Source organism: Aythya marila (genome assembly GCF_965140915.1).
Source record: "Aythya marila genome assembly, chromosome: 4".
Classification (NCBI taxonomy): Eukaryota; Metazoa; Chordata; class Aves; order Anseriformes; family Anatidae; genus Aythya; species Aythya marila.
The window spans coordinates 6368767-6382667 of NC_139045.1; the positions used below are offsets into that span (position 1 = coordinate 6368767).

The window sequence follows — 13901 nt, forward strand, 5'->3', positions numbered from 1 at the left end:
ATTGCAAAAATTAACCATAACTGAAACTTTGCATGACTGACTGATGAACAGAAGATGTCAAAGGAGCTAAGTAACATCCCAATGAAGAAGAAGTCTTGGACCACCACAGCTTCTGGTAAAGGATCATCCCTTCCAGCTGTGGGCTGGAGCAAGCAGTCATAAGGCTAAGTCTAAGAAAGCAAGAAAATGTTAATACAAAAAACAACTTAGCAATAGCCTTGGTGCTAAATACAAAAGAAAGGAACCCCACAGAATGGGTCTTGTGAAATGAAACTGCTGTAATTTACAATGATGCAGGTTGGCATTCATGCTACATAAATGTGCCGTAAATCCCTGTTTGTGCGCTCCTGCTGATATTCTCTGGCTCTTCCTCATAGTGTACATGTGAATTTAGTAGAAGAGTGACTTCAGATGAAAACTCTGAGTACACCGTAAGACCTGCAGAAAATGAGATCATAGTCCCATAAATACCAAAGAACAGAAAAATTTCTAAATCTACCTTGGAGTCGAAATGCTAAGTCAAGAGCTTAACTTCCACTTTGAGCTCGGTAGGAGAACTTTGGCTGGAACTGTAAAAAAATAGCTTCAAGCTATGTAATGGAAAGGAAGAACCACAGACAGTCACAGCTACTTCCCTGATCACAGTTTGGATGTTTCTTACACTTTGCTGAGTAATTCTGTGAAGCTGGGAATGGGAAGCTACTAACAGGCACGAGTTTAACCACAAGTGACTGTACAAACACAAAGCAGCTATCAGTGGGAGGGCAAAAGAGAGCAGCAAATAGCAGATGATCAGAGAGCAGGCACTCTCAAACTGATTACAGTATTCCCTAGACAAAAATGAAACATTCCCACTGTGAATATGCATAAGCTGGAGCAGGCAAAACTTAACATAAGAAATCATATACCGAAAACAGTTTTAGAAGTAAATGATAGAATGATAGATGATAGATGATAAATGATAAATGATAGAGCCTTTACAACTTCTAGATTTTTCTACAGGAGAACAAGCAAAATAAACTCTGATCTTGGTCTTTTGTACTGCTCCTTTACATGAGTTTCACCAGTCAGGCAGGTTTTGCTACACAGAAGTTATTAATACAAATGTTTTCACCAAAGCTGCTGTACAACTTATTTGAGAAGGTGAATGCTGATAAGCTTCAGCTGACCAAACCTCAATCGATACAAATATCGACAAAAAGCACAGCTGACTTCACTGTCCAAGTGAACTTTTCCACCAGGCAAGAGCCAATTGCTGGCTTCCTAATCTATTTTCTTAATCAGTTAAGTTAAGTGCTAGTAAGACAGGAGCTAAAGGACAGGTTAACCTACATCTACCTCGGTTGTAGTCTTCTGGATGTAGCAGGAGCTGGTTCTGCTCCAATTGATTGTACCAGGCTGCTCCTCTAGGAGAAGTGTTTAAAAAGTTCCCTACAGGAGGGGAATATTTGCTCAGGGTTCCTCTGAAGAGGAAAACTAAGAGGAATGACACTTTCATTTCTATGCTACAAAGCTGACACTTCTGTTTTCTTATGATTCACATACCACATCGGTGGTCTGGCTGACATTTCGGAAATAGAATACAAAAAGCTTCCAGATTATTATTGTTTTTTTTCAACCAAATCTCAAGGAGTCAATTTACCTATAGCTTTTTTTGCTTGTGTAATGAGATGATGACTTGTACTGACTTCTCACACCCTGTGAGTAGGAATATACCGAGGAGCAATTTCCCTGGGGCTACTGTAAAGGACGGGGGAAAGATACGTGGAAATGGTCTCTCCAGAATACCAGTATGCAATGGCTAACAATTTTCCAAGGCAGAGTGCTAGAACAATCTTCATTCCTGTGAGAAAAGAGGAACAAAAGATTAGATTGCTGCTCCCAAAGTCATAATATGGACCCTAATTTGCAGCATTAGTGCAGAACTACTGCATATCACACCTTTTTCAGGGGAATCCACCACTGAGACAGAATTTGCTAAGATGAGAGAAATGTAATTAACAGTGGAAGTGTTTGTAAAGGTTGCATTGCAGAACTGCTGAAAGAGAATGAGGGAACAGAGTTTAAGGTCTCACAATGGCCTTATTTTCCCCGTGAGGTACATTGTTCGACATGTGAATGGCTCACACATGACCAGAGTGTAACTCCCTGAACTTCACAGGGCAAATAGTTCAAACGCAGTTATTTGTGTTTCCACCCAGGGGAAATTGTTTCTGCAAGTGCTTTGGTGTGCTGCTCCTGTCTGTTTGCACTCTGCTGCGTGCTTGGCAGTACCACGTGCAAGAAATCAGGTCCCCCTGGCCAGCACCCCACTGGTTTTGCTAAGAAAGTGCACCTGAGTTACTCAACTGCTTATTCTTCACTATCTTCCCAAAAACACCTCTACACAAGTTTTAAGGGCAGAGAAATGTATCTCATAGTTCACTGTGGAGCCCACTTAAAGAGTAGTTCAACCCACTGCAGCGGTACTACAGCTTCTGCTGGCACAATGCTTCTCACCGCGGTATTTCACGAGAACATGGCACAAAGGCTGGTAGGGAAACAGCGTGCAAACTACTATTCCCTCCTTCATACTTACCTCCAGGGAGAGGACGAAGGTTGATGCAGATGGAAGATGTAGGGTGCAATACAGGGAACCGTGGGATTAACTCCAGTGGCTTGCCTGTGACAAGGACATGCTGCGGATGGATAGATTCTAGACGTGCTGTAGCAAAGGGTGGATTTCAGCAGAGCTTCTGAGCTTGGGGTGGGCTGCCACTTGATCGTGTCAGCTGGTGAGACCTCAGAACAATATAGAAGTGTCCGTAATAGCAGACATTCAAATTAAAACTGTACTGAAGACATGAGAGTTAAAGTGCAGGCACTACTTCCACTGGGTAAATAAAACAGGGAAGAAGTGGCACGTGGGAATATCTGGATCTTTTATTAAAACAAACGAACAAAAAAGGTAGAACGTGTCATTGCTAATAGGGGTACTCAACAGTTTCCACTGCTGTCATAGCTGAAGGCTCTGATGATGACAAGTAGTAGCTCTAAATTGTTGAAGTACAGAGCAGATCAGCACTAAAACACATTTTCTCCCCAAAAGACTGCAGCCTGTTGAGTAGCAAAGATTTGCTAGTTGAAGTCCTTTGCAGTCAACCCTTGCACAAAGTATGCAATCTCTGTGCCAGCTGTTGTTAACACGAAAACTGACTTCTTCGAGGTGAAAATATCAGGTATTACATTTACTCATTTAACTTTTTCTACCAGTATAGAAATTGCTGGACCTCAAAATGCTGTTTGCTCAAAGTGATTACAGAATTACGTGCGAAGTAAGTGCAAGTAGGTAAAAAGAAGTCAAAATATACATTTTTTTTCAAATACACAAAGAAAACAAAACACTATTATTTTACCCATCTTTATGAACATCTATGTTTAGGGCTGCATAATATTTCAACAAACAGTGTCTGATGAATATGCAAACGGGTCTACAGGCACCAACATTAGTGCTGTAAGTAAAAGGTAGTCATATTTTAATTTTATAAATGTTTGTGATGGTAATTGCATATTACAGATTGCAAAGTGAAACTGGAGAACGACAAGATGTATTTCTTTGTCTGAAAGAGGTCACTGTCACAAATCTGTAGTTAACAGAATGATTACAAGGAAAGCACGCACGAAATGAAAAGACAGTAGCAGAAAAGCAGATCTGGAAAGAGTTTTAATAAAAAGCAGTCTTGATCTTTTGGATATTCAACTAAGCCAACTAATTAGCTTTGCACAGGCAGGGCAAAAAGGCTATTTAAGAAGGATGTGCAATAATGACTTCAAGAAAGGCAATATAAAACACATCTCAGCAGAAAAGAGACAAGAATTCATTTCTCCCCGTGGTGCTTCCCACAGCTCCTGAAAGTGACTGCTGCTGACAGTGAATGAAATAAAAGGGGAGGAGAGAGAACAGAGAGAAAGAGGTGTTAACTTACCAGCCGATGGAGCTTATCGCTCCGCTCCCTTCATGACGCTGGCAACTCCTAAGCCTATAAAACGTGCCTTAGCTCCCAGTCCCCTGCTCCTTCAGCAAAACCAAAAGCAAGAGGTGGCTGTACAGAGGAGGAATGGGACTCTGTTCTACCCAGAGGTAGCTCTCCTGCTTCAGCTAGAGCAGCATCTCTAACAGGCTGACCGGCACACCCGAAGCTTTTTCTGACAGCTCTCTCCTCCCCAGCACTTGGCTGTGCTGCCTAACTTCTTGTTTCCTTCCTTTCCTCTTATCTTTGGGGGGGATTTCGGAGGGTCAGGGGAGCGGGAGGTGGGAGAGCCGTTCCCTGAAGACAGGAGAGCAACATCCGAGATGACTTCTGTCCCCACAGCCAACTGGAGCCTGAGCAGCAGGGGGAACAGCAGCCTGGGCGATCCCTGGGGACAGGTGCTGGGCGCCCCAGCTGGAAACGCTTCTGCCCCCGTGGCAGCCAACTTCTCCAACCAGTTTGTGCAGCCCTCCTGGCGCATCGCCCTGTGGTCCCTGGCGTACGGCGCCGTGGTGGCGGTGGCCATTTTTGGGAATCTCATCGTCATCTGGATCATCCTGGCTCACAAGCGCATGCGGACGGTGACCAACTACTTCCTGGTGAACCTGGCCTTCTCCGACGCCTCCATGGCTGCTTTCAACACCCTCATCAACTTCATCTACGCGCTGCACAGCGAGTGGTACTTTGGGGAGGCTTACTGCCGCTTCCACAACTTCTTCCCCATCACAGCTGTCTTCGCCAGCATCTACTCCATGACGGCGATTGCCGTGGACAGGTGAGAAAGGAGAGGGAAAGCACAGGGGTGAGAGATTGGGATCAGATCTGCTGCTGAAATAAAAATTCAAAGGTAACAACTAGTGAGTGACGAGAGGCAGAGTCCTCAATAGTTCATGGATTGTGCTCTTCTCCTTCTTCAGGATCTCTCCCTAAAACTGTTTTTCTCTCTGTCTTTGGTCTTTCTCCTTCAGCCTTTCATTTGTTTTACTCTCTTGCTTTCCTTTACAATAAATGCTCCCTCTCTTTGGCTCCAGCTGCTCTCTGTGTTCCATCTTTGTGTACTAATTCTGTGCCAACAGCCATTGCTCAGGGTTTTGCTTTCCCCACCTGCCAAAAGTCTCTCTCCCCTAGTTGACGCCATCTAATTCATAATGATGAGGAGCTGTAGAGATTGCATGTGAAGGGAGGGAATTTCAAATTTCCCTCCTCTTTGTATTTCTGCATCTGGCAGAGGCATTTGCCTCCTCCTCAGAAACCACTCCAGACTCTGTTTTTAATAGCTCTCCTCTCAGAAAGCTCTGAGCTGCCTGGTTCCTCCTGATTTTAACTAATGAGACCATTTAGGCTGCCATCTGTGCATACCCAGAGGTCTGGTAAGAACATGGATTCAAAGTGCTTGATTTTTTTTTTCTGATTACTTGCGGCAAAGCAGCCTTTGAGATTGTGAAAGAAAACAGGATGGGGAAAAAACTTTACCTTTGCGCTCTTGACAGTAATTGAATAAGACAGCTGTGGTCTCCATACGGCAAAGGGGAGATAGAGTTGTCAGATTTCCAACAGAGATGCCTTAATGGACCGTCTTTCTTACATGTTGTGATTCTCTGGTAGGAAACGGTCCTTTCTTTATGATCATTTTCACACGTGCTGTGCTGGAGGGATAACTTCACACATGCTTCAGAAAACCAATGAATTCCTGAATTCTCATTCTGAAAAACAGACTGTTTGTACTTTGCTTTTAGCAATGCAGTGAAATTACTCACGAATCTCCCTTCCACATACCAAAATCATGTTACGGGTCCTGCATGAAGTGACTTGGCACAGCTGCAGAACTTTCAGGTGACGGTAGTTAAGGTTTTGTGAGGTTCAAGCCATCTTCCAAAACTTTATAACCGTCTTGTTTCCAGGTGCAAAGACTGGGAAATATATTGCACTTTTCTTGGTGCTGTGCACAGAGACATAATGATTTCCCCGTTGGCTGTATTCGTTGCAGATTTTAGGTGGCATTCTCAGCCAGATGCTGAGAATTCCTCTTCTGTAAAGCTGGAAATGCTACTGGAAATGAGATTCGTAGCAGCTCTTCTACCTCTCTGCTCTTGGGATGGGTGAAAACAGGAGGAGATCAGTGCACTTTCCTCCTGCCAATGATGCTTTCTTCCCAACTGTTACTTTCCACAAATAAAGGAGAAGGCAGTGTAAAGCCAGTGATACTATCTTTACCCAGGCAAAGGTTTCTTCCAATAATTGCCAATTCAGGTTTAACTTAAGATTCTTACCTAGTTTGGGTTTTTCAGAAAGATTACATTTTTTTAGTTGATGCTGAGGATTTAAGTGTTATTGCTGGAGCTGTCAGTGTTTTGGCTGAGCCAGGTTACTAGGATGTTCTGAGTAAGGGCTTTTCAGTTTTCTGACACAAATATCCACAGAGATGTAGCATGTACCATCCTGAGAGTTCCCAAATATGCTAGGAAACTGGAAATGAAGAAGTTGTTTTGTGTAATACAGTTCCTTGGGACACAGAAAGATGCTTTTCTGGAGTGAGTGAAGAATAGCTCTGCTCCACGCTGACTGTCAGAAGTGCAGTGATCAGACAGCAACACACTGGAATGTTTTCCTTGCTTTATCAGTGCCAAACACTTGATGCTCAGTCGTGAGTTAGTTACTGCAGCTACTTCCTCTGATCCATCTTTTGTCTCAATAAATAAATAAATAAATGAAAGAATCACAACTTTCCCCCCCCACACACAATTTCAAAGCTCACCTGCCCCCATACAGAGACAACTCCAAACATTCCCTCGGGGGAGCTCAGCGAACGATGCCAGGCTGCTTTTAGGCGAGCTCTCTGTAGTAGTAAGGAGCCTCATTTAAGACAAACTTAAAAGCACTCTGACACTCCTTCCCGATTCACACTGCCGTTCCTTTTCCTTTTATACCAAACCACATCTGATGTATTCAGCACCTTTAACCAGTTCCTGGCTAGCTCTCTGCAGAGTCAAGAGGAAAAATTGATGTTCGAAATGAAACTTGAAGAATCTCCTTGGATGTACATTCTGCCCTATTCCATGGCACAGATCTGCTGGGGGATATATTTTAAAACATTGATTCCTATTTGCCTTTTGTAAAAGTTCAGCCAATGCTTTGGACAGGAGACTGCTTTAGTTTTGGCCCAGTAAAGTCATCCTTACATGTTTATATTCATTTGAAAAAATAATAATACTACAAATCAGGGTTAAGCTAGCAAAGGAGCTGAAAGAATGGGATCACATCAGGTGATTTAGCAGTACAAAGTGTTAACATCCCAAAATACTGAAAAGTCATGGTTTGCAGCTCATCAAAAAGATTTGCTTTTTTGATCATTTTAGACCATATTAACACTCACAGGGAATGAATGAGTCACTGTGACTTTAGACATTACTGAGCAGAGGTCACAGGCAGCACAATTTTCCTTTCATGCCTGATTCTGTGCATAAGGTTTCTGTAGACGATACTGTCTAAAATGTGTACACCGTGAAATTGCTGGGCTGGCACAGACTTCTGTGGAGCAGGCAGTTCCTACAGTAGGATGTGCCGGGTCTGGTGCTGAGGATGAAAACATCCAAGATTACTATCCTGCCCAATATAAGGCTGCCTGGCCACTGAACACAGACTCAAACGTGTGGGTTTATTCACATTTCTGACCACCCCTTCTTCGTGGCCTTCTGCTTCTTTTCCAACAGGCTGTTTGCAGTGTACTGCAGAAGTGCCACAGGCAGTTTTAACCAAGGCAGCTCAAGTGTGAGAAGCAGCACAGATTTCACTCTGCACTGCTCCACAGGCAGTCATTTGTTCCTTCTGCTGTCATTCATGCCCAGAGCTGCACAGTGCCACAGTTACATCGCTTCCAGTGGTCACTATAGTTCCTTTAGCTACCTTTTGGGGACAAACTCTTAAAATACTCCTATAATGAACTGAACAGGGGATAAGCCACCTGGATCCATCCATTGAAGACCCACTGTCCCATTCCTAGTAGCATTCAGCATGCAGAAAGAGTAGTGGTTCATGTATGCTGGTATTTTATGTCCAGACCCAAGACTGTCTTCTCTTTCTAGGACCAGCTCTAAGTATACAGGTCTAGAAAACCTCTGCACATATCTGAGGGCTACAGTGGAGGTTTGGAGATGTAGCAACATAGCATGAAATAGCATACCTTCAGTAGAAAAGGAGGTTTTTTCTATGCTTTTTCTTCCCTGTTATTAGCACATCTACAAAACAACTTCCTCAGGTACTGTTTTCTCAGCAATTCCACTACGATTTCTGTATTTCATTAGGTTTAACTCTTTGTAAAAGCAACTGCTGTGGAATTAAACAAGGTATTCCAACAGTGACAGTGAGTAGTTGCTGATCCTGTTCGCATCTTACTACTTCTTTTCTTCCTAGTGTGTAAACAAACTTTTGAGGAACTATTACTTAGGCATTAGGTATCTTCATAAGCAAAAGTACTTGAAAAGAATTATATATAAATATGCCAACAAATCATAAATAAAATATAAATAGTTATATAAATAAAATTACATTTACAATACATTGAAATCCTGCATTACTGCAAAACACCCTGCAAGGCTCACTGCTGCTCAACACAGGTGAACACAGTAGCATCAAAATGGTGTGCTGGTATCAAGGTTGTAAGTAATTATTCTTTACCAATTACTGGGAAAAGAAAAAAGAGAAAACCATGAATTTGGCCTAATCTTTTGAAAGATCAGAGTCTGCCAAATATTACCCATCTATCCTAGCCCTATGCTCTGAAGAAGTCCTAGACCATTTTTCAGGTCTGCTACTTGGGGAGTCAAAGCTCTTACAGTACAATAATGACAAAATAAAGTCCTATGTTAAAGAGAATTCAAGTTTTGTGGACTTTTTTTTTTAATCCCGGAACTTTCCTCACATGTTGTGTTCACATAAACTCCAGAGCTGCTGCAATGTGCTGCCTCAGAGAGCCATTAATAACGGCAGTCCCATAATTAACTTCAAATCAGAAGCTAATCGAAGTAAATCACCATTTTTTAAACTTAATGTACCAAAGTCCCATTAAAATTTCAATAATAATTTCATCTTCTTTGGTCCTTCTGATAGAGCAAAACATGCTTTTTCTTGCCCCCCACAGAACTGTGCCTGCAACTATATTTTTAGGAGGAATGAGGCTATTAAAATTAGAACTGAGAGACAGGTACTTTGGCACTCTTATTCCTGGTACCCCAGACTGTTTAAGCAGGACTACACAGCACCATGTGGTTGGCCTGGATAACAGGTTGATATGAGGACATCAAAAAATGACATTTTTTTAAAGTTTGGCAGACTCAAACAAAGAATCAAATCAACAATCAAACAATTTGCAGCAGAAGGAAAATCAGAACCCAAGAGCCATGGGCCCTACTTTCTCTTTCCCAGCACCCCTACGCTCATTTTGCTGAACATGAATCAAAATCAAATCAACCTTTCCTAACAAAATATTGGATAATTGTAGAATCTCTGTGCTTCAGAACATGTTTGAGTCTTGTTATTAGAGTCTCTGCTTCCTTTTGGTTGGCCTTCTCATTTCCTTTTAATAAGCTTCCCTAAGTTCTCACTGTTCCCCCTTTCTACATCAAACACTACTATAGCAGACGGTCTGGGGCCTTTATTGATTCTTCCAAGATGTTAAAATTGGGCACACTCTAACCACTATTTGAAAAATAATATTTAAGCCAGATTCTAGGCATTGTTTGAGATCATCTCAAGAGCCTCTTGTCTTCTTTGGGCTTCTCCTTGTAGATACTCCATAAAGACTCATTAACGTTGTCTAAGCATTTAGTTTACATCTACACCAAAGTCACTATTATCTTCTACTATTATTGTATGACCTGCCCTCACAGCCTTTCTAATTTCCTTTGGCATTTCCCCATTATTACTGTAAATTATCTGAGTGTATAATCCTAAAGTTTATTTTTTCAGTCACATTTGGGGTTTCAAACTGTAAAATTTTATATTGTTTATAAATACTTCTGTTTTATCTGACTTGATTTTAAACTATATTTAAAATGATGTTTCATTCCTCTTATTGAATGCTCTAATCTCTTGTATGAACCTTTATATTACTGTGCTAGGTTCTTCCTACCAATTTCCTAGTGTATCTATTGAATCAATATCCTTATTCAAAACTTGTCATTCTTGTTTTCCACCTTATTTCTTAGACTTCTAATATATCTACAGAGGTACACATATAAACGGGTCGGTTTTCTGTTTTCCAGTAACATTGCTCAATTACTAATGGTTGTCAGTAATTCCTCTATATAGTCATAGAGTCATTAGGCTTCAGCGCTAGTAATGTGATATGAGCTTGTAATAGAAGACAATTGCAAGCTGTAAGCACGTGATTCAGGTTATCAAACAGAACTAGAATTCATCATGTGTACATAGTATCACTCAAATACCACCTAGGCTCTCCAAGCTCTCTAAGTGTATGCTGCCAGAAGGGCTATTGTCACAAAACGGTACCGCAAGCCCTGTAAATGAATCTGTTACTGAAATCCTGAAGTAGGCAGCTGGCAGATGGAAAAATGCACGTTCTTTCCAATAGAATACATTTTGGCATCTGGCTCTGAATGAGTTTCTATTCCTGGGATAAATTGTTCAAGGCCTTCATGTGCCTTAAACTTTTCAAAATGGATAAACCTGTCAAACTGCACTTGTGCATCTTTGCTGTAGAATAACATCATCTCAATTGGTAGTTAATTGCCTGAATGTCACCTGTCCCATGCGCTCAGAAACACCGAAGAATAGGGAAATGCATATGTGAAATAATGACATCAAACGTGTCCAATAGGCTGGATATGGAGTGAACGGGGCACGCCATCATGTTGTGGTCGGAGGGTAGCAGCATCTGCAAAAGACGCATGCCAAAAACATATATGCTAGTATTTGTGTTGGTAACTGAGCTCGTACAGGGGCATGGTACCAAGCTTCTTGTGCTTGGCTCACCACTGCATAGAGGAGGCTGAAGAAATGGCACGGAGAAAACCCGCACTGCCCAGCCAGCTGCCTTCACCTGCACACAGCTCAGCCCAAACAAACCTGCAGACTGTGGCCTCTCATTCCCCTTCTCTCTGAAAGTCATTCAAAGGAAAGATGTCTCAGAGAATTGATTTCCATGTACAGGGAAGAGAAGAGAGAACTCGCACTGAAAACCAGCTAGAGATGAACATAGGGATGAGAAACAAAGCCCAGATGGGTTTCCTTCCAGGTTTCTTGTGCTTTACAAACTATCTTCCCCAGGCAGAACCCCCTTATACCTGAGAACGTTTTCATCCATAAAGATGGATGAAGGGAGTTTCTATAACCCCACAACGCTGTTTTTTCACATCTGATTGTTATTTAGCTTTACCTGCCTATAACTATATCCTATAACTGTACACAAAATACCATCTGCCTTTCCCCCAAACTAAAGCTTAATACAGCTTTTAGTCCAAACTAATGGATTACTTTATAGTATTGCATCAGCCTTGGTTGTTGAATATCACGAAGAGAAAAATGCAAATACATGCTTTTAAAATTATTACTAGTGTATTTCTATTTTTACTCTTACTACTTTGCCAGTCAAACAATAGAATTCAAATGGGAAATACCTTCCCCATTTTTCGTGTTCCCAGAATGTGTATTTTTAGATGAATCATGATATTTCTGGATTCCAGTATCCAGGATGCCCTCTAAAAATATTAATTCTTAGAACTAGAGAGAAAAAGTTGAACAGGAGAGCTTTAAGGGGTCAAAAATCAAGAGGTGAAACACAAAGGATTCTGTTTTGAAATGTCATTTGTAAGTACACCACATGACTTGGCACCCTGAAATGATTTTCTTGGTTTGACAATTCTCTCTTTCTTTCTTTCTGAGAAAAGAGGTGAAATGGTTTCGGCAGAATATCCTGATCCAATTGCTACAGGATTCAGACTGTCAAAGACAGGAAAAATAAGCCATTTCTTGCTGTGGTATAAGTTCACGATGATCAAGCAAAAATACAGAACCTTTGGGTTTTTTGTCAAAATTATTGTCGGAGTTATATTTTTGGTAACATACTGAGACAGTTTGGGAATAAATATAGGCACAACAGCTTTCTTCTTGTTTTGCATTGAATAAATATTCTATTTAACAAGCTGCTTTCATATAGTGCAGTGAAAAGATGGAGGTTGATAAGCCAATCTCTGCAGAGATTGCAGCATAATCATATAGAATGGTTTGGGTTGGAAGGAGCCTTAAAAATCATCTAATTCCAGCCCCCAAGCAACATTTACAATAGCAACTAACCCCAAGTCTTCCCGTTCAAGGCAGGAAACAACATCTGACAAGTTCAAACCATATGTTCAAATGAGAAGTTCATTTTAGACAGTCTCTTAGGCTTAAATACATTTTTAAGTGTCCTTATCCATTGCTTAATAATAACTATTGAAAGATACATCGGTAGTCTATTGTGGAATATAACCTGCAGCACTTTTCCAAAGATAGTTGAGGGCTTGGTTTTGCTTTGTTTTGTTTTTGTTTGTTTATTTTTCTTGAATATTATTGTCTATATACATGTATTCCTGGTTGTTTAGCAAAGAAGAGACAAATTTGTATCATTCACAATATTTGTGTCTGGCCAAAATCAAGTTATTTCAAAACAAATGCAGCCTAGCACCCCATAGCAGGACAAGAACCTAAGTATAACTCACGGTTGGATAACCGAGGTTGGTTGTTTTGTATTGCACTCATCTTTACAGTTTTAACATGGATTAAGTCAAAGTTTTAAAATGAACTATCACTGGCCTCTAAATCAATTTTAGGGATGAGAACAGAAATTTCCTAGGGATACATTTTGCTGACTACATAAATAGACCCTGATTTTGATGGGATTTCTCCTTTGGTCTTACCTGCAGAAGTCATCCTAATGTAAAGCAGAAAGTTTCTCATCACAAAAGGTGTTCACACATAGGCAGATAAATGACTGCTGTAACAGGGCTGTGTGTTTTACTGTTGTGAAATAAGGGTTCTTTTTCATACCTTGCACTGAAATAATTCAATTTTGATTCATAATAAACGACTCGTTACCAATCGCTATAGTCAGTTAATGAACCAAGGTGTCAACAATCTTATAATCTGACAGCGTCTGAGCTAACTACAGAGAATGGAATAGCCTATCTGTCTCCATATCTGTCCTGGCTATTCATCCTGGCAAGGAGAAAGAAGAAAGCCATTCAGATGGCAGTGTCAGAAATGTAGACAATAACAGAGCAGGCTGTGGTCTGTGCAGATGGAGCTGTTTTTTTCAAACTTTGCATAGAAATTGGTTCTTCATAGCCCAGGTGGACTGAACGCAAAGAAAAGGAGAAACAGAAGCCCTCCTGTCAGGAGAAGTCCCTTAGTCCATTTTATGAGACAGACCACAGAAAACTGTTATCCCTTTTCAATGAATATGCACAGCTATAGCACACCTCCCATAAAATCAGTTACACACACAAAAACCACACACAAATGTCAATAACTGAAATGTTCCTCAGGTAGGAAGCACTTTTTAGGAGGGCTCAGCCATACTGAGGAATATCACAGAATCACAGATTGGCTTGGGTTGGAAGGGACCCTAGAGGCACCTCGTTCCAGCCCCCCTGCCACGGGCAGGGATGCCACCCGCTAGATGATGTTGCCCAGGGCCTTGTCCAACCTGGCCTTGAACACTGATCACTTCCACAAGAAAAGATTGAGGACTTGCACTAGTAGGCAGAAATCAATGTAGATAGAAGTTGCAGATTTATTTTTCGTCAATCAAAAAATGCCTCTAAATTCTCACCATTCATTCAATCTCCTTTAATCTACTCTACCCACCTTACAGAGACATTTTATAGGACTTTCAAG

At 41.2% G+C, this 13901-nt stretch overlaps 1 protein-coding gene across 1 annotated transcript in view; it reads left to right on the plus strand.

Annotated features, from left to right (window-relative positions):
• Nucleotides 1-4333: 4333 nt before the first annotated feature.
• TACR3 (tachykinin receptor 3) overlaps nucleotides 4334-13901 on the plus strand; it is a gene marked incomplete at both ends in the record, with an annotated part of 33256 nt that continues 23688 nt past the window's right edge. The window contains one exon of the mRNA XM_082760224.1: nucleotides 4334-4785. Within this exon, the coding sequence (XP_082616350.1) occupies nucleotides 4334-4785 (452 nt within the window). The remainder of the gene's footprint in view (nucleotides 4786-13901) is intronic.